Source organism: Ambystoma mexicanum, chromosome 1q, assembly GCF_040938575.1.
Source record: "Ambystoma mexicanum isolate Mex_15411 chromosome 1q, UKY_AmexF1_1, whole genome shotgun sequence".
In the NCBI taxonomy this organism is placed as follows: Eukaryota; Metazoa; Chordata; class Amphibia; order Caudata; family Ambystomatidae; genus Ambystoma; species Ambystoma mexicanum.
In genome coordinates, this window is record NC_090922.1 from 606,332,637 (window position 1) to 606,353,324 (window position 20,688).

Here is a 20,688-nt window from a genome sequence, read left to right on the forward strand (position 1 = left end):
AGGGGAACCTGATTTCGGTCCCTGGTCCTCCAGACTTCATATACTTATAATCAAAAAAATGGACCAGCAGGACAGGGAATAGCCAACTCAATACATTTATCTTTTTATAAATACCAATAAATGCTAAATATTTAATTCAAAAATCTTTTATTCTTATATCAAAAATAAATATATTACTGTTTAAAAAACATTTATACAAACAGATATCTTCATATTCCACTCAAACTGAATCACTCCTACCATTCATTCCAATTTCATTTCTCCAAATCAATAACACATGTTTTTTGGCCTATAAATAATTGTCCTCAAATTTTTTTTGTTTTCATAGTGAAAATGGTCCTCCATCCAATGATCCGATGGTTCAGTCTCTGTACCCCTGGTCACACAGACATACGTCTACACGTGTTTCGGTTGTCTTTACAGGGCGTATCCAGTCTACGCCCTGAAATCCGCTTGAAATCAGCAAGAGTAGTTGCTCTTTTGAAGAAGCCGACTCTGGATCCCGCTACCCCATCTAATTTTTGCCCCATTTCTCTTCTCCCTTTCCTGGCTAAGATCTTAGAGTCACTGGTGTCCCCTCTGCCCTCTTCCCATCTTGAATCTACTAATCTTTTGGACCCTGTACAATCCGGGTTCCGTCCTGGCTGAGGCACAGAGATTGCTCTTGTTGCCGCTCTGGACGACATGACCAGGCTGGTGGACACTGGTGGAGTGGGGGCCCCGATCCTGTTGGACCTATCAGCGGCCTTCGACACGGTCGACCACTCCATCCTGCTGTCCCGCCTTGCCCAGTCAGGTACTAGCCTGGTTTAGGTCGTTCCTTGCGGATCATACACAGACCCTCGCAATGCCCCCCTTTCTGTCCTCTCCTTGTCACCTTAGCTGTGGGGTACCACAGGGCTCCTCCCTGTCGCTTATCCTGTTCAACATTTATATCTGGGCCTTGGTGTGTCTCATCCGCTCCTTCGGTGTCAGATGCTACTCGTACGCCGACGACACACAGATATTGATTCGATTAGATCTTAATCAATCTAAAGTGTCGTCGTGCCTGCGGGGGTGTCTGGCGGCGGTGGGGGACTGGATGAGTCACAACTGGCTCAAGTTGAATGGTGATAAGACTGAGGTGATGGTGGTGGGTTACCTTCCTAATCCTACACTTTGGGTGTTCTCTTTCTGGCCCCCCTCTTTGGGTCCCTTACCAACCCCGGTCAAGAAAGTTAAAAACGTGGGTGTCATGTTATCAGCTTCCCTGTCTATGGACCTACAGGTTACGGCAGTTTGTCAGGCCGGCCACTTCCAATTAAAAACTCTTAGGAAGGTGCGTCCCTCAGTGGTTGCAGCCCTGGTTCTATCGCGGATAGATTACTGTAATTCTCTATATCTGGCCCAACCTAAGAAGCTGATAAGGCGATTGCAGCAACTACAGAACCTGGCCGCTCGGGTGGCCACTGGTACATACACCTTATGGAGCTCACATCTCTCCGGTGCTTCAGACTCTGCACTGGCTCCCTGTGGTCCAGCGGGTGGAGTTTAAGGCCTTGTGCATTGTCCATCGTGCCCTTCATAACCAGGGAGCGGATTATCTCCAACCAAAATTTTCTCGCTATTATCCTAACCGCAATCTTCGTTCCGCCACTGCCGAAATGCTTCTGGTACCAAGATACAATTGTGAACGTGTAGGCGGTCGAGCCTTCTCGATTGCCACGGTATCCTTGTGGAATAAACTTTCACGGGCCATCAAAAAAACCTCTAACTATCTTGAGTTCAGAAAGAGGGTCAAAACCCACTTATTTTAACTCTCCTAGGTGCCTGTTCTCTTTCTCCTTAAGCGCCATGATGCCTTCGGGCGACCGTGCGCTATATAAGAACTGATAACATAACATAACATAAGCTAGGCTTCACATGTATTTGGGGTGCTATGTCATTGCTTTTCTTTCCCTGCACCGCTTATATTGATGTTGTTAATTTGACCTCCCCCCATTTAATGTACCCATCCTCTTCAGCAGAAGGGGTTTTCTTGATAGTCTTCCCTGATGTTGTCACTCCTGACACTCACTGCCTGTGTTTGCAAACTCTTTCCCAGGTCTGCAAGCCCCACTTTTCGCAGTCCTTCACTCAGCCGGCACCAGCCTGGTTTCCTTGCGCGGCCAGTCACCAGCAAGCTTGGGACGCCGAAGAGGAGACCACCATGAGCACCAGCGGCCAGGAGCCAGACGAGAGGGTGTGGCTGAAGGTAAGCCAGCATGCACTGCCCTGCTGAACCTGCTGTGAGTGATTCCCCCTGGATATTTGTATTTGTATTTGTATTAGCATTTATTGTGTTTTATATAGCGCATTTGTCCAAAGTGCTTTATATAGGACAGTCAACAATATAATGAATCAGAATGCAAATCAGCATTCATAAACAGTAACATTCAAACTGTGTTCATAAATAGTAACAATCAATTATCATTCCTGGGAGTAATATGCCTGGCTGCTGGTGGGAATGTATTAAATAGAGAAAAAGCTGGATCCATCGAGGTGACAGGTAGGGAGTAGTCGGTCAAGCCAAGGACTGCATTGTTTATGTGGCAGAATTATGACTGCCACTCCCTCTGGCGGTGGCAGATAAGAACCACAAGGGGTAGCTAGAGTAGCTGCCAATGCCATTAGAAGTCTGGGTCAATGGGAGATGCTCTAGTTTTCCTAATGTCACTTCCCTGCATGGCTACACCATTGGCCCCTCCTTGTATCACTCATTTAGCGCTCTTGTTGAGTGCACTGGCAACGCGCTAAGATCTCAATCACTACATTGCGTTATAAGAAGTGCAGCCACCTTCCACTAGTGAATATGGGTGCTCTTGGCATTTCTCTGCTTGGTGATATGTGCAAATCACAGCAATTACCTAGTGTATTCCTCTCCCATTCCCTAATGTTATACCCTTAATAATATATTTATTAAATATTCATGACACTTTAATTTATATTTCTTTATTTGACATGTTGTAAGCCTTCAGAGTCTCTCTGTAATATTTCCAAAATATGCCACAGAGTCCTGAGTGGGTCACAGATCATGTGCCCGCTCCAAGTCCATTCACTGTGCTTTTTCAAATCAGTGTTTACATTGCACTGTTTGAGATGAATGCTGGAGCTCTGAACATTAACTATTCCTCTGTCCAAGTGTGTGTGGCACCCGATTTTATGAGGGCAAGGAAGCATGTCTGCTATTTCATGCCTGATCGTGGGGGCCATCTTTGCAACTAGTCTTATGTGGCACCCAGGCATGTTGGAGGTGCACTATGGAGATCCAGACTTTTACAAAGATAAATAATTGTGTTGTGTTCTAATGGTGATGGCAGGTAGTCCAACGGACAAGCTTTCTGATGAGAAGGGAAGACTTCCTCTATGTCAGGTGTGGCAGTGCAAACCCACTTTCACTGTAGCAGCGACTAGAGTCAATGGAGGTCTCTGCCATGCTCATTGTATGCGTGATCTCTTTCTCGAGAGCCTGTGTCTCGATGTAGGATGGGAGATGCAAGTATATGCAATCCTGTCTCTTGAGGGATTATCTTTAGTGGTGACCGAGTAGTTTCATGGGAATGCATCCCGCTGCTTGTATTCTGGATGGTTCACCCTTTCCGGGTGGCAAGGCAGTTTAATCTTCATGCCCATTCACTCACTGAGGGTTCTCGTATTAGACACAGCTCTTTGCATTGGTGTGTTGTCCAAAGCCTCTTGTGTGCTTTGCTTTCGTTGTGCGACATCATTGTTTTTCTTCCCCAGGTGTGCTTTGATCGGCCTGGAGTGGCCACTTCCGTTTTCCTTTACCTGGCGTATGACGGGAGTGTACCTGGTGACCAGCAAAAGCCAACAGTTTCCGTCCACCTGACTGACATGTCTGGACACAACCACTCAATTGGTGAGTGAACAGCCTTAGATTCCTTGGCCACCAGTCACTGTTGACGTAAGTGGTGGGACATGGGCTGAGGTAATTTCAGAGACTCCACTCAATGCGTGCCGGATCACATCCGGGCACCTCCGGCCCTGGTTAGATGTGAGCATGAGGCTTTTATATGTTTAAATCCTGCCAGTTTCTAATAGATCTCTTATTCCCCTACCATTTTGCTTAGGAACTCATGAACTCTCCTGTCAGCGGAATCCACTGATTCTTAACGTGACCCATAACCTGAGCGTCCCATTCTATCAGACGGCCTCAGTTCTGCTCAACTTCTCCTCCTCGTTGGTGGGTGTCTCTGCCGTGGCCCTGAGGACCTCAACACACCTAAATCCAGGGGTGCCCAACCACTGTGAAGAGACAGAAGGTTCTGCTGGGCATGAACGACGCAGGTAGGAATGTTTGCTGGTTTGCTTCGCATCTGATCTTGAAGCAGGTAGTTGGTTGTAGTTGTTGCTAAGCATGGAATGCAGCGTGCGGCTGGTCCGCGGCATGCTACACAAATGCAGAAATGGGTGGGAATGCTAGGTGTGTTTTTAGATTGGTGTTTGAAGTTACTCCCAAAGCCATATTGTCCTGAATCCCTCTGCGTATCTGAGCACCCAGGATCCAGAGGAGGCTGGTTTTCCTCAGTGTCTGGCACCCGAGTCATCGGTCCTAGAGCTGGAAGTCTGGGTAAGGCTGTTCTTACCACCTATGCTGTCCATCCTCAAAAGTCCCATATGTCCCCCAAGATTACACACAGCCATATGTTCCTGTGGCAACTCCCCATGCTCTCCCTTCCTAGGGGGGGGATGTAGGTCCATAGGCCCTCCATGCCTAGTGATGAAATAATCGTGACTTGTACACCAGTAAAGCCAACTGTAGATTTGGTGCCTTACCTTTAAGTAATTCTCAGTGGGATTCTTAGGGATACCTAGATGTGTACGCAATGGAGTACAGTATAGAAAGCAATGAACAAAATAGTGCATGCTATATATAATGGAGTACAATATGGAAACCAATGAAAACAATAGTGCATGCTATACAACAATGCAGTGTGCTTTCTTAGGGATACCTAGATGTGTACGCAATGGAGTACAGTATAGAAAGCAATGAACAAAATAGTTCATGCTATACACAATGGAGTACAGTATAGAAAGCAATGAAAAAAATAGTGCATGCTATACAACAATGCAGTGTGCTTTCTTAGGCATACCTAGATGTGTACACAATGGAGTACAGTTTAGAAAGCAATGAACAAAATAGTGGATGCTTAACAACAATGCAGTGTGCTTTCTTAGGGATACCTAGATGGGTACGGAATGGTGTACAGTATAGAAAGCAATTAACAGAATAGTGCATGCAATACAACAATGCAATGTGCTTTCTTAGGGATACATAGATGTGAAAGCAATGGAGTACAGTATAGAAAGCAATGAACAAAATAGTTCATGCTATACACAATGGAGTACAGTATAGAAAGCAATCAGAAAATAGTGCATGCTATACAACAGTGCAGGGTGCTTTCTTAGGGATACCTAGATGTGTACGCAATGGAGTACAGTATAGAAAGCAATTAACAAAATAGTTCATGCTATACACAATGGAGTACAGTATAGAAAGCAATGAAAAAAATAGTACATGCAATACAACAATGCAGTGTGCTTTCTTACGGATACCTAGATGTGTACGGAATGGAGTACAGTATAGAAAGCAATGAACACATTAGTTCATGCTATACACAATGGAGTACAGTATACAAAGCAATGAAAAAAAATAGTGCATGGTAAACAACAATGCAGTGTGCTTTCTTGGTGATACCTAGATGTCTACGGAATTGAGTACAGTATCTAAAGCAATTAACAAAATAGTGCATGCTTAACGACAATGCAGTGTGCTTTCTTAGGAATACCTAGATGTGTAAGGAATGGAGTACAGTATAGAAAGCAATTAATAGAATAGTGCATGCTATACAACAATGCAATGTGCTTTCTTAGGGGTACCTAGATGTGTACGGAATGGAGTACAATATAGAAACTAGAACACAGACAAAAGGGTTGAGAGCAAAATTATTGAGGAGCCTCATCCCTTCTAGTTCATTCAAAATGTCAGCACAATGATGTGTACAAAAACACACACATATGATTCCAAAAAACGTATGTTTATGTAGTTCTTTGCTTTTCACATTATTTAAGAAATGCTTCTGAACATCATAGATTACAACAACACAAGCAACACGAAGGCAGAGAAACGACAAATGTGCCTCATTCTTAGGCCCATCACTGCAATCCCTGATGTATCGCAGGTGTGAGAAACATTACTCTCTCAGACTCTCTCGTACCCAATTAATGATTTGGATGACATGGAAATGACATTGATCAAGCAAGTCGACAGACTGCAAAACCAGAAATCAATGACGTCATCACTCACATCACTTATTCATGAGGTACATATGCATCCATTTGTGTAATTACATGAACATGCACTAGTTTATTGCATATATGCACGAAGCACATGCTTATGACCCATGGAGGTAGATGACAGACACACATACATATTTCTATACATTCATTGCTTTGCCAAAGCTGAAACTGCAAGATGCCAGAAATCGTCCCTGGGGTGTGGGGCCGGTTTCTGGTCATGCCTGGGCCGTTATTATTTTTTTCAATTATTTCTTTCACATTTTATTTTTCAATTATTTTTTTCTTCAAAAAGCCTTTCATCCATTTTATGTCGATAAATGAGTACCAACACAGGTTGGGTGATATTGTATGCATATTTGATCCATGAAAAAGAGCTTAAGTGTATGTGCTATACAATAACATTATCATTTGGCCTTGGACGTCTGCTTGGATTCACAACAATTTAGTGTACTTAGGGACAATGCTATTTGATGACAGTTCCTGTTTGGTCAAGGGGTCAAAGGTTGTGTTTCATCGCTACTCGGGATGTCATTTTGGGGTGGGTTGAAATGACATCACTTCCGGTGATGTCCTCAGAGGTCAAGGGTCATGAGGCGAGGAGTGGGCCACTTTTTTTTGGGTGACCGGGACTATTTCTTGTCCCAGTACGACCCTGCAAGATGCAAACTATTAATATATTTTGCTTGTGCATGCTTGATTCTCACAAACATGGGGAAGCCGTAGGGAACAATATGGAATCAATAGATCGCCGCAGCCAGAAAGCAAGCAGAAACAAAGCACCCAGTCAGGAACAAGTGAAGGCGGAAAAGTTCCAGTTACCAAGTCAATGAGCCACCTGCAGAAAATCACACTACAATCCTCATAATTACAAGCAGGACAGCTTCGTTTTGTGATCTCAACACACGTGACCCAGCTGGACAGGGCAATGCCCATTCAGCCAAGGTAGACAGAGAAGGCTGTTCACATTGAACCAGAGGGGAAAAGGTACAAGTGTTGCCTGAAAACTGCCAACTGAATGCACTCTCCCAGGCTCAGGTGATCAGAGATGGCAACATTAGGGAACTCTTCGCACCTCCATGCTCATTTCCATTTCCTTGACAAGGTCCAAGCAGTCTGGTAACTGTCCAGGGTCCCATGGATGGGGGGGGGACACATTGTACCCAATCCAGAGTCACCTTTCATGTGGGGATATCATTTGTTGCAAGGGCAAATAGTCTCTTTGCGATCCTGCAACATTGTAGATTGATATTGGTATGATATGATATGATATGATAGTTTATTTATATAGCTCCTAAACAATGTGTTTCAAAGGGCTTCAAAGCAAAGGAGGGAACAAGGGAAAATACAATGACATTCTTACAGGCCATGAACAGTAAGGATGTGAAATTAACTATCGTACTCGGCCTGAGGACATTTCAGATAGTGCAAGAGCTAAGGCATAGATAAGGAAGGGAGGGGGAGAGTGGGAATGAAATGGAAACAGACAGGCAACTTCCGTACTAGGCCTGATGACATTTCCGGTAGAACCAGAGAAAAACAAAAGGTGAGGAAGAAGGGTGCAGAAAGGGAGGGGAGGAACAGAAGAAGCGACTATCGTACTAGTCCAGATGACATTTCAGATAGTGCTTGGGGGCAATAAGGGGTGGGGGAGAAGACAGACGTGGTTGCTATCATACTAGGTCCAGGGACAATTCTGATAGAGTAAGTGCATAGAAGAGAGAGAACAGAGAGTAAGCAGTCAAAAAGAGTGGAGAAGCAAGAGGGGAGAGCGAATACAATTGCAGAAGTCAGTAATAACACAATGTAGCGAGCCATGACGCAAGATGAAGATGGGAACAGCATGAATCAGGGCCAGCATGAGTACAAGATGCAAAGGAAGTCCAGCATGTGAATTGAGAAAGAGTGACGCACCGTGAGTCAATGAAGTCCATAAAAGTCAAATCCAACATTGGCCACTAGATGGTGATGGTGAAACCAGAATGTATCAGTAGAGACTCCTGCAGAAGTAGGCTTTCGAGCAGGGTAGAAGAATCAAACAAAACAGGCAACACCTGTTTTCGAGAAGGGGGGCACAAGGGAACATCACGGGGGCACCAGAGGGGGTGAGGATGGCCTGTGGGGACAGAGGGAGTAAACGCATGTTGGTGCATGCTTACCTACTGTCTGAACAGGGGGTCAGGCCCTGGGTCCTCCTGGTCCGAACAGGTCCAAACATGAATTGCCCTTTTCTTCATCTGCCCTTTGCTTCAGACACCCGGGCGATGGACGCCCTTGATCTAAGAGTTAAGAGCAGGAAGGAAGAGGCAGGGCTAAGAAGGTGGGAGGTGCTTAGGCCAGGTGACCTAGACCCACTTGCACCTGCTCCCCATCTGCAAAGGAAAAGAGGCTGGAGGGCTCCTTAAGTAGGGAAAAGAGTGGCAAGCAGGAAGACACCAGGTGGGTGGGGCTTGCTAAGTGGTGAAAAAGAGTGGCAACCAGGAAGGCGCAAGTTGGGTGCGGTTTAGGCCAGGTGATCTAGACCCATTTGCACATGCTACCCATCTACAAAGGAAAAGAGGCTGGAGGGCTCCTTAAGTAGGGAAAAGAGCGGCAACCAGGAAGGCACCAGGTGGGCGGGGCTTAGGCCAGGTGACCTAGACCCATTTGCACATGCTACCCATCTACAAAGGAAAAGAGGCTGGAGGGCTCCTTAAGTAGGGAAAAGACCGGCAAGCAGGAAGGCACCAGGTGGGCGGGGCTTGCTAAGTGGTGCAAAAAAACAGCAACCAGGAAGGCACCATGTGGTCGTGGCTTAGGCCAGGTGACCTAGACCCACTTGCACATGCTCCCCATCTGCAAAGGATAAGAGGCTGGAGGGCTACTTAAGTAGGGAAAAGAGCGGCAAGCAGGAAGGCACCAGGTGGGTGTGGCTTGCTAAGTGGTGAAAAAGAGCGGCAACCAGGAAGGCACCAGGTGGGCGGTGCTTAGGCCAGGTGACCTAGACCCACTTGCACCTACTCCCCATCTGCAAAGGAAAAAAGGCTGGGTGGTCCCGTGGATCCACCAGATACGGCTATCCAATAGTAAACTAACGCACATCTGTTCTGGGGCGTGGCTAAAGTTACTGTACCTTACAATGAATGCTCTTGCAGAATATATAATTTGTTAACAGATACTTATTTTCACTAGACAAAGGCCACCGGTTTTGGGGAGTGGACACCGGATGTCCAGTTTACTTGCAGTTAATGCAGGAATGTTGGGCGTCATTCCCAATGTTCCAGAGTGTGTAATGGGTTTGGCACTGCCAGATTTGACCCTCATACACATTTATTTTTGCTGGATCAAGTTTATAGAGTATAGGTGTTGGCCAAATGTTAGTTTATCATTGTTAGCTCAGGTGCAGCTTAAGGGTTTAATCTAGATAGGTCACACAGACCATAGGAAATGTAATGAACTGGTTCTATGTTAAAATAGCAAAAATAGAATAACGAGGCCGAAAATAACACGTTTTTTAGTCTAATTCTGAAAATGAAAATGTGTTGTTTTTTTTAACTGTGGGGAGATACCCCCAACAGCTTCTCCGCCACATCCCGCACCTTCATTTATACCCTTACCCAAGCAACTATCTATTTATTTAAAAATGGCACCAAAATCCCTAAAATAAATTGACTTTTAAAACTCCTTTTTCACACATTTCGTTTTTTGTTTTTTGGGGGGAATAACCATGCATTCATGCTATGTTTTCACAAGTTAGTAGGGCCTTGGTGTCGATTCTCTATAGGTTAGTTGTCAATGATACACATGGTCGGTTTATAGTCATTGCATTGAATCTTTAACCTTTAAACCCCATTTTAACTAAACTAAATCCTTTACCTTTTAGTTTAATTAAAATGGGGTTTAAAGGTTAAAGAAGGGGGTTTAGAGCCCCCCCCATAAAAAATAAAAATGAAAAGAAATGCATTTGAGGCTTTTTTTCGATGCTTTATTTTCTCTGGTATGGCATTCAATGCTATTGCATTTGATGCAATGACCAGATACCCACATGGGCCCTTGTGGTGTATGGTATGCCTGTGCATATTGTGGCCTCCATACTAGTGTTTTAACAGCGCAGCCTTGTGTTACGGTCCCGGCACGTCCCAGTACTCAGGTTAAAAGTGTTTTACCACAGCACAGTGGTAGATGTTCACTTTAGCATAGGGCTTGATTTTTTTACTTGCATTTAAAAGTTTAGCTGAGGCAGAGATGATTTTTGTTTTATGGTGTTTTCCATTTTGACCCACACTATTGTTTCACTGTGTGTGATAGCGTGTGCTGCAGTGTGACGTGTCAAGGGTACACACCATTAACTCATAGCTCCTGCCAAGTGCAGATAGAGAGCTAGTGTTTGATACCATTACAACAGGTGGTATGTTCAAACCCATAAACCGTTCAGACACACTCAGTAACCCACCGGTTGCAATGGGGGGTTATCGCCGACCTCATAATGAGGCCCACTGACACCAGGGTGAATGCAGTACTTTATTTTATGTAGTGTGTATGTTTTCTTTATGTGTGTGTTAAGTGTTTTGAACTAATCCATCGAGCCCAGTGTGGGGCTGGATGGAATGTTGGAAAGAGAAGATAAAGAAAAGAAACAAAGGAACAGAACTCTCTTGCCCATGTATGGGCTGGGTATGGGAGAAAAGATGCTAGACAATGTAAAAAAGTGAAGAAAATTAGAAAAACGGTTGTAGAGTCATGGAAGGGAGAAGAAGACAAGGTAAAGAAAAGAAAAACAAAACAGGAGGGGAAGAAGAAGCAAGCAACCCCCTGGGGAGCTGCAGGCTTGAGCACCCCTCCCATATGGACACAATGGAGGACAGTATGGAGCAATGCAATGTGCTGTCTAAGGGATGCTTAGATATGGAAACACAGCAGAGGACAGTATGGACCAATACAATGTGCTGTCTTAGGGAGACTCGGATGTGAGATAGGGTGCGTACTGGGGTGCGTGAGGGGGTGGCCCAGTTTGTGAATGATGGGGCTGGGCTGCATGCCACGAGCAGCCAGGGCAATCACGGTGTTGTGGCAAATGTCGGCTCACCTTGGGGGGCCATAGCAATGCCGGTGTGCGCAGTGCTGCCCGGGTTGAAGAGCTTCCCAGTCTAGGTCGAATGTAGGGAGTGGTGCAAGCCAGGCAACCTGGCCATGGCCCTGAGTCAGCCCACCTCGTGGCCGGCGAGGAAGCTCCTGATTGGAAGTCCTCCTGGGCCACCTGTGCCAGGTGGTTCGATAGGTTAATTGTGGACAAATCTCAAACTGCCCTGCAAGGCTGCCGGGGTGAAGAGAGGGTGATGCTGAAGTCCCGGGTGAACAAAAGCCCTGGGTTGCTGCTGGCAGGCAGCCCAGGTGGAGCTCTAGTGGCCTGCCCCATGTGTCCCTCCAATGTAACGCAGAGACGGTCACCTGTGAAGATCCAGCACACTGCGGGCACAACAGTGAACATAGCAGCACCCCAATGACAACAGGGATGCCACCTGGAGTGAAGATGGCAATGTGGGGTGCAGTGGTGACAGAGCCGAACCCACAGGGCATGGGGCTGTCCCGCACAGGAAGAAGTGGGCACTAGTTGCGGCAGTGATTGTGGGTGGTCACTCAGCCTAAGGGAGCCACCCTGAAGATATATAAGACTGCAAGTTTCGGCAGTGAGGACAGACAGCCCCTGTGGAATCAGAAAAAATACAATATTAAGGCTGTTACACCGAGCAAAGGAAAATACACCGACACAGGCTTATAAAGAATCCCAGAATCTTTATTACAAAACTGAACAGTATTCAACAAAGTACACAAATAGCTATTTGGCCGTCAATACATTACCACCAGCAGGGTTCAATGTGAGCAGTGACACAATTTCCTAGCTGGACATCGACGCATTTATACAATTTGTAAAATGATGTCCAGCCCTCTTACAGGTTAATCATACACTGGGCTAGGGTCGCGCCAGGTTCACTTTCCTAATTTACATATCTCGTGCATGCGGTTTACTTTTCAATACATTTACTAACACACTCCATTATTCTTTAATTTAACATTTACACTCTTTACATATTGTTTTAATACAGACCAAACAATGTTTCACATATTATATTCGGATAGCATTACTGTTCTTGTATACTTGTAGTTTAACATTGCTGATTCAAGTAATCCCCTGCTTCCGAGGTCAACAAAGGACAAGGTCTACATGACCCTAACATATAGCCTGAGGGCACGTTGGACATTAACTCCCCTACAGAGGTTGGAGAGGTTAAGCAAGAACAAGGACACACGAGACGGCCATTTTAGATTACAGGGTGACTTTGTATAAAACCCCAAAATGGCAGTTTCTAACCTAAAATGGAGGCTTGATTCAAGATGGCGACTTACATCAATTTGTATGGTCAAAACCTTGCCGTAGAGAGTTATTCACGTACAATTTTAAGCAACTTGGCGTAGGCCAATATACATACAAATCGTTTGTAATAAGAGGCATAATTTAATATGCGATTTGACAAACCCTCCTTTTGGCCTATTCCAAGTGCTAACACTACTTCTGCTTTGCTTGCAAGTAACTCCATACGTTATCGTCCATACACCCCGAATCATTGTCGGACATATCTATTGACATTAGGTCTGATACCAGAGTTTCTTTCAACACATACTCTTTGGAGAGTTCCTTTGGGGCGTATGTTTTATTTCCTAATACACTTGTTGCTCGCGCGCAACATCCCCCTAATACTGAGCATATACCAGGGAGACACTGTATACAACAACAAAGAAACAAAAAACTTCCCAAGATAATCAGTAGGGCCAAGAACAACTTCCATCCCCATGACTGTAGGAGGTCCCAAAGCCATGTACCAAGTTCCCAATTTCCCTCAGGAACATGTACTTCTGAACTAAGAACATGTAGATTTTGGATCGCCCTAAAGATCGTTGGAGAGGAGTCTGGAACGTAAACGCAGCAAGCGGACCCCACTAATTTACATACTCCTCCTCGCTCTGCCAGGATGACATCTAATGCCATCCGGTTCTAAAGAGCCACTAATCTTATCGCTCTCTGCTCTAACGTCATATTATAGAGTATGTTAGTGGTCCGACTGATGGTTCTCTCCAATATTCTCTCTAGTCCCCTAATATCTTCTGAATTTGAAATTTGCCCCAAAAATGGCACAAAAGATTTCATAATATCTCCTAGAGTTTGCGCTGGAGTATCCCCTTTTACACCTCGTCGTGGATGAGTCTTTGAAATTTCTGTAGTACTGGCAATAAATACCCCAGGTAATAGAATCCCTAAATAACAGGTTCCTTGCCAATCCCTGGGCAACCACGGAAATGCCACATTACCGCAAACAAAATAGACAGGTTCGCCTACGTACAGAGGTCTGTTTTCACTAGTCAAATTCGCAACGTTGGCGCACTTTCTAGAATTACCCATTGACCGTGTTCCATTCCTCTTTATTCAGAAGGATACTGAATCGGGGCTATGATTAACAGAATAAGATGAAGGCGTGGCATCCTTGTTGCCTATAGGAGCCATTTTGAAAGAGATTAAAGACTGAAAAGGACGAGACAATCTATCAGAGGGCCTAACAGAAGCAACGTTTGGCCTACTTCTATTTGCAAAAAGCGAGCATCCCAGGGGCATCAAAACATTCTTTTCAAAACTATTTAAATTTGTACCATCAAAGTTCCCTGAGATACTGTCATTCCATCGACCAAAAAATAGTGCTCTAAGAGAAGCGTAACAGGCAGTTGTCAGAGGCAAAGGGTAAATATACCAACCTAGCCCCTTATCCCCATGTTGCGGTAGATGTGTACAGATCCAGAAATTGGTCTTATTAAAAATTGCATCAGTGGCATTCATTATTAACAAAAGGGTATTATTCTGATAATTCCGTCTATGCAAAGAATCTCTAGGCGACAAAGTATGCAATTGCACAGAATGAGTGGGAATCACAGATACATTTTCAATAGGTAAAAAGTCATCTAACGGATATGCTTCTTCCAGATACCATAACCCAAACCCAAAAGTCATTACAAATCCAGTAATTAGTACGAGAAGGCAACAATACACTTTGGGGGTCCCCTTACATACTTGATCATTGTCTCTGCTAGTCACATTTTTATCTAAAAGTTCAGTACGAGCGGTAGCGGGTGCAGGCATCATAGTCTTCAATCGAAAAAACACCAATTGTTTGTTTGCTGGCGACTCCAGTCGCGCGTCTTCTTAATGTCTTTCCCACAACCCTTAGCTAACAGAATCTTTCCGAACAATCGGGCCAAAAAGACAAGCCCTCAAATGATTTTTTCAGTCGCACAGTCAGACCATGCTGTACATTTACTTCCTTGGGCGCACATTATATTTTGCAGTTTCTGGTGGGAACAAAGTGTCATCACTTCCTCCTGGAAGTGGCGAATGGATGGAAATGGGATCAAGAAAGGATTGATCCGGAGGTTCCACTGTTGGGGAGTGTGGAGACAAGATGGCCGTTTTGTCCGGCCCTGCGGATTGTGAAACGGTCTCCGATTCTCCCTTGTTGGCTGTTGCTGTTTCAGGCACGCTAGTTACAGCAGTGGGAAGGGATTCTGTGTCTTCTGTATCGTAAGGCACGGGCTGTGGGATCCGTTTGGTGTGCGTCGCATGGATCCAGTGTTTACGACCCGCTACCCGCACGGCAGTCTGAGTGACCAGCAGGACTTGATAGGGACCCCTCCACCGAGGTGCAAGGCAAGACGACCTCTCAAAAACCTTCGTGAGGATCCAGTCCCCCGGTCGTAGACTGTGACCGGGACCCTCGTAGTGCACAGGTAATGCCTCTCGCACCTGGTGATAAATTGAAAACAGATTTTTAGTCAACTGGTTACAGTAGTCTGAAAGAAGCACATTTTCTATATACCGTATTGAGCAACATTTTGGCATACCCCAAATATTAGCAGGTCTCCCCATTACCACCTCAAAGGGAGAGAGCCCAGTCTTAGTTTGAGGGGTTGTCCTCATCGATAGTAACACGATCGGTAAGGCGTCCGGCCATTTTAGCTTGGTGCCAGCACACGTCTTAGCGAGTTTGTTCTTTATAATGCCGTTGTACCTTTCCACTAATCCGGCACTCCGGGCATGTCTAGCTGAATGGAACCGCTTGTCAATCTGTAATCCTTTGCAAATTTGCAGGATTACAGTGGCAATAAAGTGTGGCCCATTATCAGACCAGATGACTCTCGGCAGCCCGAACCTAGGAAAAAACTCTTTCAGCAGAGTTTTTGCCGTGGTTATGACTGTTGCATTTCTAACCGGGAAGGCCTCAACCCACTTACTAAAGGCGCAAATAACAACCAATACATATTTAAGGTTATTACACCGTTCCATTTCAATAAAATCAAAGTGAATAACCTCAAACGGGACATAAGGTGGAGCGAAACTTCCTCTAGGAGTCGAGGTACCTTTTCCTACATTGTGCTGCAAGCAAACCATGCAGTTCTGGACGAAACGCTCCGCAGTTTTGAAAATTTTATCATTGGCCCATACACTGTGTAGCATTTTTGTTAATTTCTGCGCACACACATGTGTCGGACCATGAGCCATAATAACCATCATTGTAATGTAGGCATCAGGGAGTAACCATTTCCCTTCAACATTGTCTACCCAACACCCATCATCATCCAATCTCCCTGCACCCTCGATCCATCTCTTAGTTTCCTCTATCTTTTACGGCATCAATACTTTCTCCCAAAGTGCAAACATTTACAATTTCTTTTACAGCGTACATTTCTGAACTGAAATCAGTGGCAGTCTGTTTAGCTATCTGATCGGCGAAGGCATTCCCTTTTCCTACATCATCTGTAACTTTTTGATGCACTGAACATTTTAAGTAGCTAACTGAACAGGGAGTGCAAGTGCTGAAAGCAATCGCACTATTAATGTGCCGTGCTGGATTTTCGTTCCGTGCGAGGTCAAGAAACCTCGCTCTTTCCAAAGTCTACCGAAATTGTGGGCCACCCCAAAGGCATACTGACTGTCAGTATATATGTTCACTGTACGCCCTTCAGAAAGCTCACAAGCTCGAGTTAACACTATAATTTCTGCAGCCTGCGCAGAGTTATGCATAATTCTTTTAGTTTCCACAACCGTGCTGAAAGTAGTTACAGCATAAGCAGCCGTGGATGTACCGTCTGGAAGTTTAAAACAAGAGCCATCACAAAATAGCTCTCCTTGAGGGCCATTCAAAGGCGTGTCTTTCAAATCGATTCTGCCTTTAGTCTCTTGTTCTGTCATATAAAGGCAATCGTGTGACGTATCATCATCATCAACAGTATTTTGTGAGACAGGTAAAAGTTCAGAAGTGAGGTGTTGCGTTTGAGTTCTATTCAATAGAATATCTACAGAGTGAGGTACCATTAGGGTTAACGCATGACCCAGGACCATTCCCTCACTATGTTTTACAGACGCAGCAGCAGCAGCAACAGCGCAAAAACATCTTGGCAAAGCGCATGCTACAGGATCAAGGGCGGAGGAATAGTAGCCGCATGGCCTATTCTTCCCTCCATGTTCCTGCGTTAACACGGCCAAAGCACATCCATCACGTTCATGCACAAACAATACAAAGGCCTTATCATAATTCGGAGTTCCTAAAACTGGCGCTGAGCACAGCGCCGATTTGAGCAAATCAAATGCTGTCTGGTGTTCCAAGGTCCATGGCAATGGCAAAGAAATGCCCTTCTTTGTCAAAGCCAGCATTGGTTTAATCGTTAACGAAAAATTCGGGATCCACAATCTACAATAAGAAGCCATACCTATCAAGGCTCTAACTTCCTTTTGCATATTTGGGACAGGCATACCAGAAATGGTCTTTATTCGTTCAGGTGTCAACCGTCTTCCCTCCTTTGACAGGAGATAGCCTAAATAGGCGACCTCCTGGTAACAATATTGGAATTTCTTAAGTGAAGCTTTGTGGCCATGTTTTGCTAGATGACAAAGCAACAACACGGTGCCTTCTTTACAGGCACTCTCAGAATCAGCAGCCAAGAGGAGGTCATCTACGTACTGCAGTAACGTGCAAGTAGTAGGCAACTCGAGGGTATCAAGCTGCTCTTTCAATGCCCTACTATAAATACTTGGACTCTCAGTGCACCCTTGTGGTGCATGAGTGAATGTAAACGAGCGTCCACCTAGGGTAAACTCAAACAAATACCTGCTATCCTATATGGGAATACTGAAAAATGCGTTTTTAAGACCAACAACACTAAAATGAGTGGCAGAAGCCGGAATCATGTTTAATATCGTTGTAACATCAGGTACAATAGGAAATTGAGGAGCCACAATTTTGTTAATAGTGCGTAAATCAATTATAAAACGAAAGGAAATCGCATTATCACCTTTTTTGTATATTGGCAAAATGGGGCTGTTACATATGTTACAAGTAATCTCCTCAATTACTCCACGATGTACAAAATCAGAAACTATACATTTCAAAGCCTGTTCGCCTTCAACTGAGATCTTATATTGCGGGATGCGAGGCAATTTTACTCCATGTTTCAAAATAATTTTAACAGGTTCAATTTGGAGAATGCCCACATCATCAACATCAATTGCCCATAAGCATTCTGGAACATTACTAAATTCTGGCGGTAAAGGTTGAGTCAAAAACTGAGAGGCGAATGATTGCTGAGGTGCAATTGTTAGCCGAATTCCATCCGGAGAACAATGAATTACTGCGTGTAATGCCTTCAACAATTTTAGCCCCAGCAAGTTCTCCCCACAGTTTGTGGTAAGTAGAAATGGACACTGTTCCGTGAAGGCACCCAGTGTTATCGGTACCGGCAAAGAGACCGGACAAACTACAGATGGGCCTGAAAACCCTACGGAAACATTGGATTGCCCTGACAGGGGAATATTTGGAACCCGCGAATGATCAATGGAACATTTCTGTGCTCCCGTATCTACTAAAAATAGATGCTTCCTATTTCCCACCGCCATCTCAACGTAGGGGCCTTTCTGATGAACGGGAATAGGCGTAGGTTCCAAATCCTGCTTCGGGCAATCCTAGCGGAACAGAATATTATCAAAAGGAAGCTCTTCGGAGAGGTACGCGGCAGAAGGGTGATCAAAAATGTTTCTATTATCCACATTCGAAACTTGCTTATCTTGTGAAGGAGGTTGCTGTGATTCTGGTGTAAACTGACCTCTGCCAGAGCCCCCTGCACCTGGGTGACCTCTGGATCGTCTACTCATGTTCCCAAATGACCTTTGCTGTAAGGTCGGACAATGTGCGAGCCAGTGGCCTTCCTGCCGGCAATAGGCACACTGGTTAATGGTTACCGGAGCCAAGGGCGCACTTCCCTGTGGAATGTACTGACCTCTAAATTGATTACTCCCTCTAGGGTTTCTAACAATCTGCTGCAATAAAACTTTAGTTTTCAAGTCACCCTTTTTTTCTCAAGTTTCTCTTTTTCAGTATTTACACGATTTTCATAATACTGAGCCATATGCAATACTTCTGATTGGGACTTCGCCTACCAAGGGCTTTCAGAGGACATAATCTGTAACTGGATGTCAGGCAGCAATCCACGTACAAATTTGTCGACAAACAACCTTTTCCCAGACTCTGTGCCCAAGTCTTGTCCACTGAAATCCGAGAATGCCTGCTCAAACCAATTGAAAAAATCGGTAGCACCCTCTAACTTTCCTTGGACACAGGCCGTAAGCTTGTCCCAAATGATTCTTTTTTCTGGAACCATAGTTTTCAATTTTACAATAATTCTATCAGGCAAGGTTAATATCACTTGAGGTGGTTGTTCGCCAGCTGGTCTTTCTCTGTCCAGCCTAGTCATGTTATCCCATGTATCTCCCAACCCAGGTATGTCACCTATAGTCCTAATCTGCTTCCACAAATCAACTGGCAGAAGTACGGGAAATAATAGGTCAATATCACTTAAAGTGAATACCGACGACTGTAAGGCCGACTCTATTTCTTTATAGAATCTGGTCGGATTTTTTCTTATATCAGGAATAGATTGCTTTATGTGTTCACTTCCTGTCTTGAAAACGGGACGTGAACAAACTGTGAAGCGTAATGTGCAGGAATTTCTCCGGCTAATATACCTCGTGCAGCATCAGCCGCAATCTCATCTTTCGGGACAAATGTCGGAGGGACCTCTCTCATAGGCAACTGAGAAGTAGGCAGCTCCGAACGCTTACTAAGCAACAGAGCCAAGTCAAGCTCTAAGGCAGTCGAAGAAATATCAATCGAAAAAGCTCTCTTATAAACACTCAACAATTCTGCGGGACAACAAATCTTTCTTCTTACACACTCATTCTGCAGGTGCTCTACCATCACCTGTATCACTTTCTTTTTCATTTCTAAGGTATACTGACTATATGTGTCATATACTTCATCTAGAGTTATCGACATATCCAAAATCCATCTTATCGCGTCCTTTGTACAAATTCGTGCTTCCTCACCTTTTAATTCTCGACGAGGAGAAAACCGTTTCTGTAAGTACATAATACCTAAACTATCACCATCTACTTCCTCGTTCTGTAACTCTTCCAACTCCTTTCTATACTCAAAAATCCTCTCAACATGCTCATATACCTTCTCCGCAGTATCTCTGGACAACACTAAGGCGTCAAATCCGTAACCTTTGTGGGAAATCTACATCATTTAGTCTATTTCACATTATACTTAAATGAGTCCCTAATCCTTCGATAAAAACATTTTTCTCAGGAATATCTTTTACATTTTCGAGTGTGGAAAAAACATCAGCTTGTTCACCCTTCTCCATACAATGTTTAGCCCAAGCAGTCAATTCCCTCCTCTTGTCTGGGGACACAGTATTACGAGTCACAACCCTTGGTCTTGTTCCCTGGACTACTACAAGCGATGCAGGATCACTTGGAAGAGGAAGAGTAGGCACATTCTGAATAACAACAGGTGAAGGCAAGGGGGTAGGCAAAGAGGCGACGGCTGGAAAAACAACAGGAAGAACAACAGGGAGGACCGGAGGAACTATACGAGGGGGAACTACAACAGGAAGGGGCAAAGCGCCAGGAGGAGGGACATATGGAGGTGGCGCGGAGGCATCGGGCCTTCGTTCATGCAAAAGTTTATTAATCAATTCGTCTGACGTATGAAAATCTTTTGAAGGGTAGATTTTCTGAATGCCTAATTGAAATGCCCTGTCCGTGTTCCTAACTGACTCCAATTGTTTATTTTGATCATATAACCGTGCCTTTTTGGCACTCGTCATATGTAGACGCATATGTTTCTCTCTACTCTTTTGTTGCTGCAAAGCTTCTGTTTTCCAACTGTGCAACGCGTCAAATGCTGCAGGTCTAGCCTTTTTCTTTACTAATAC

General features: G+C 44.6%; 1 protein-coding gene across 1 annotated transcript in view; it reads left to right on the plus strand.

Annotated features, from left to right (window-relative positions):
* Positions 1–20,688, plus strand: part of PAPPA2 (pappalysin 2) — a 1,097,660-nt gene that overhangs the window by 775,852 nt on the left and 301,120 nt on the right. Inside the window, exons 11-13 of the mRNA XM_069641146.1 lie at positions 2,084–2,233; positions 3,763–3,898; positions 4,110–4,326. Of these exons, the coding sequence (XP_069497247.1) occupies positions 2,084–2,233; positions 3,763–3,898; positions 4,110–4,326 (503 nt within the window). The remainder of the gene's footprint in view (positions 1–2,083; positions 2,234–3,762; positions 3,899–4,109; positions 4,327–20,688) is intronic.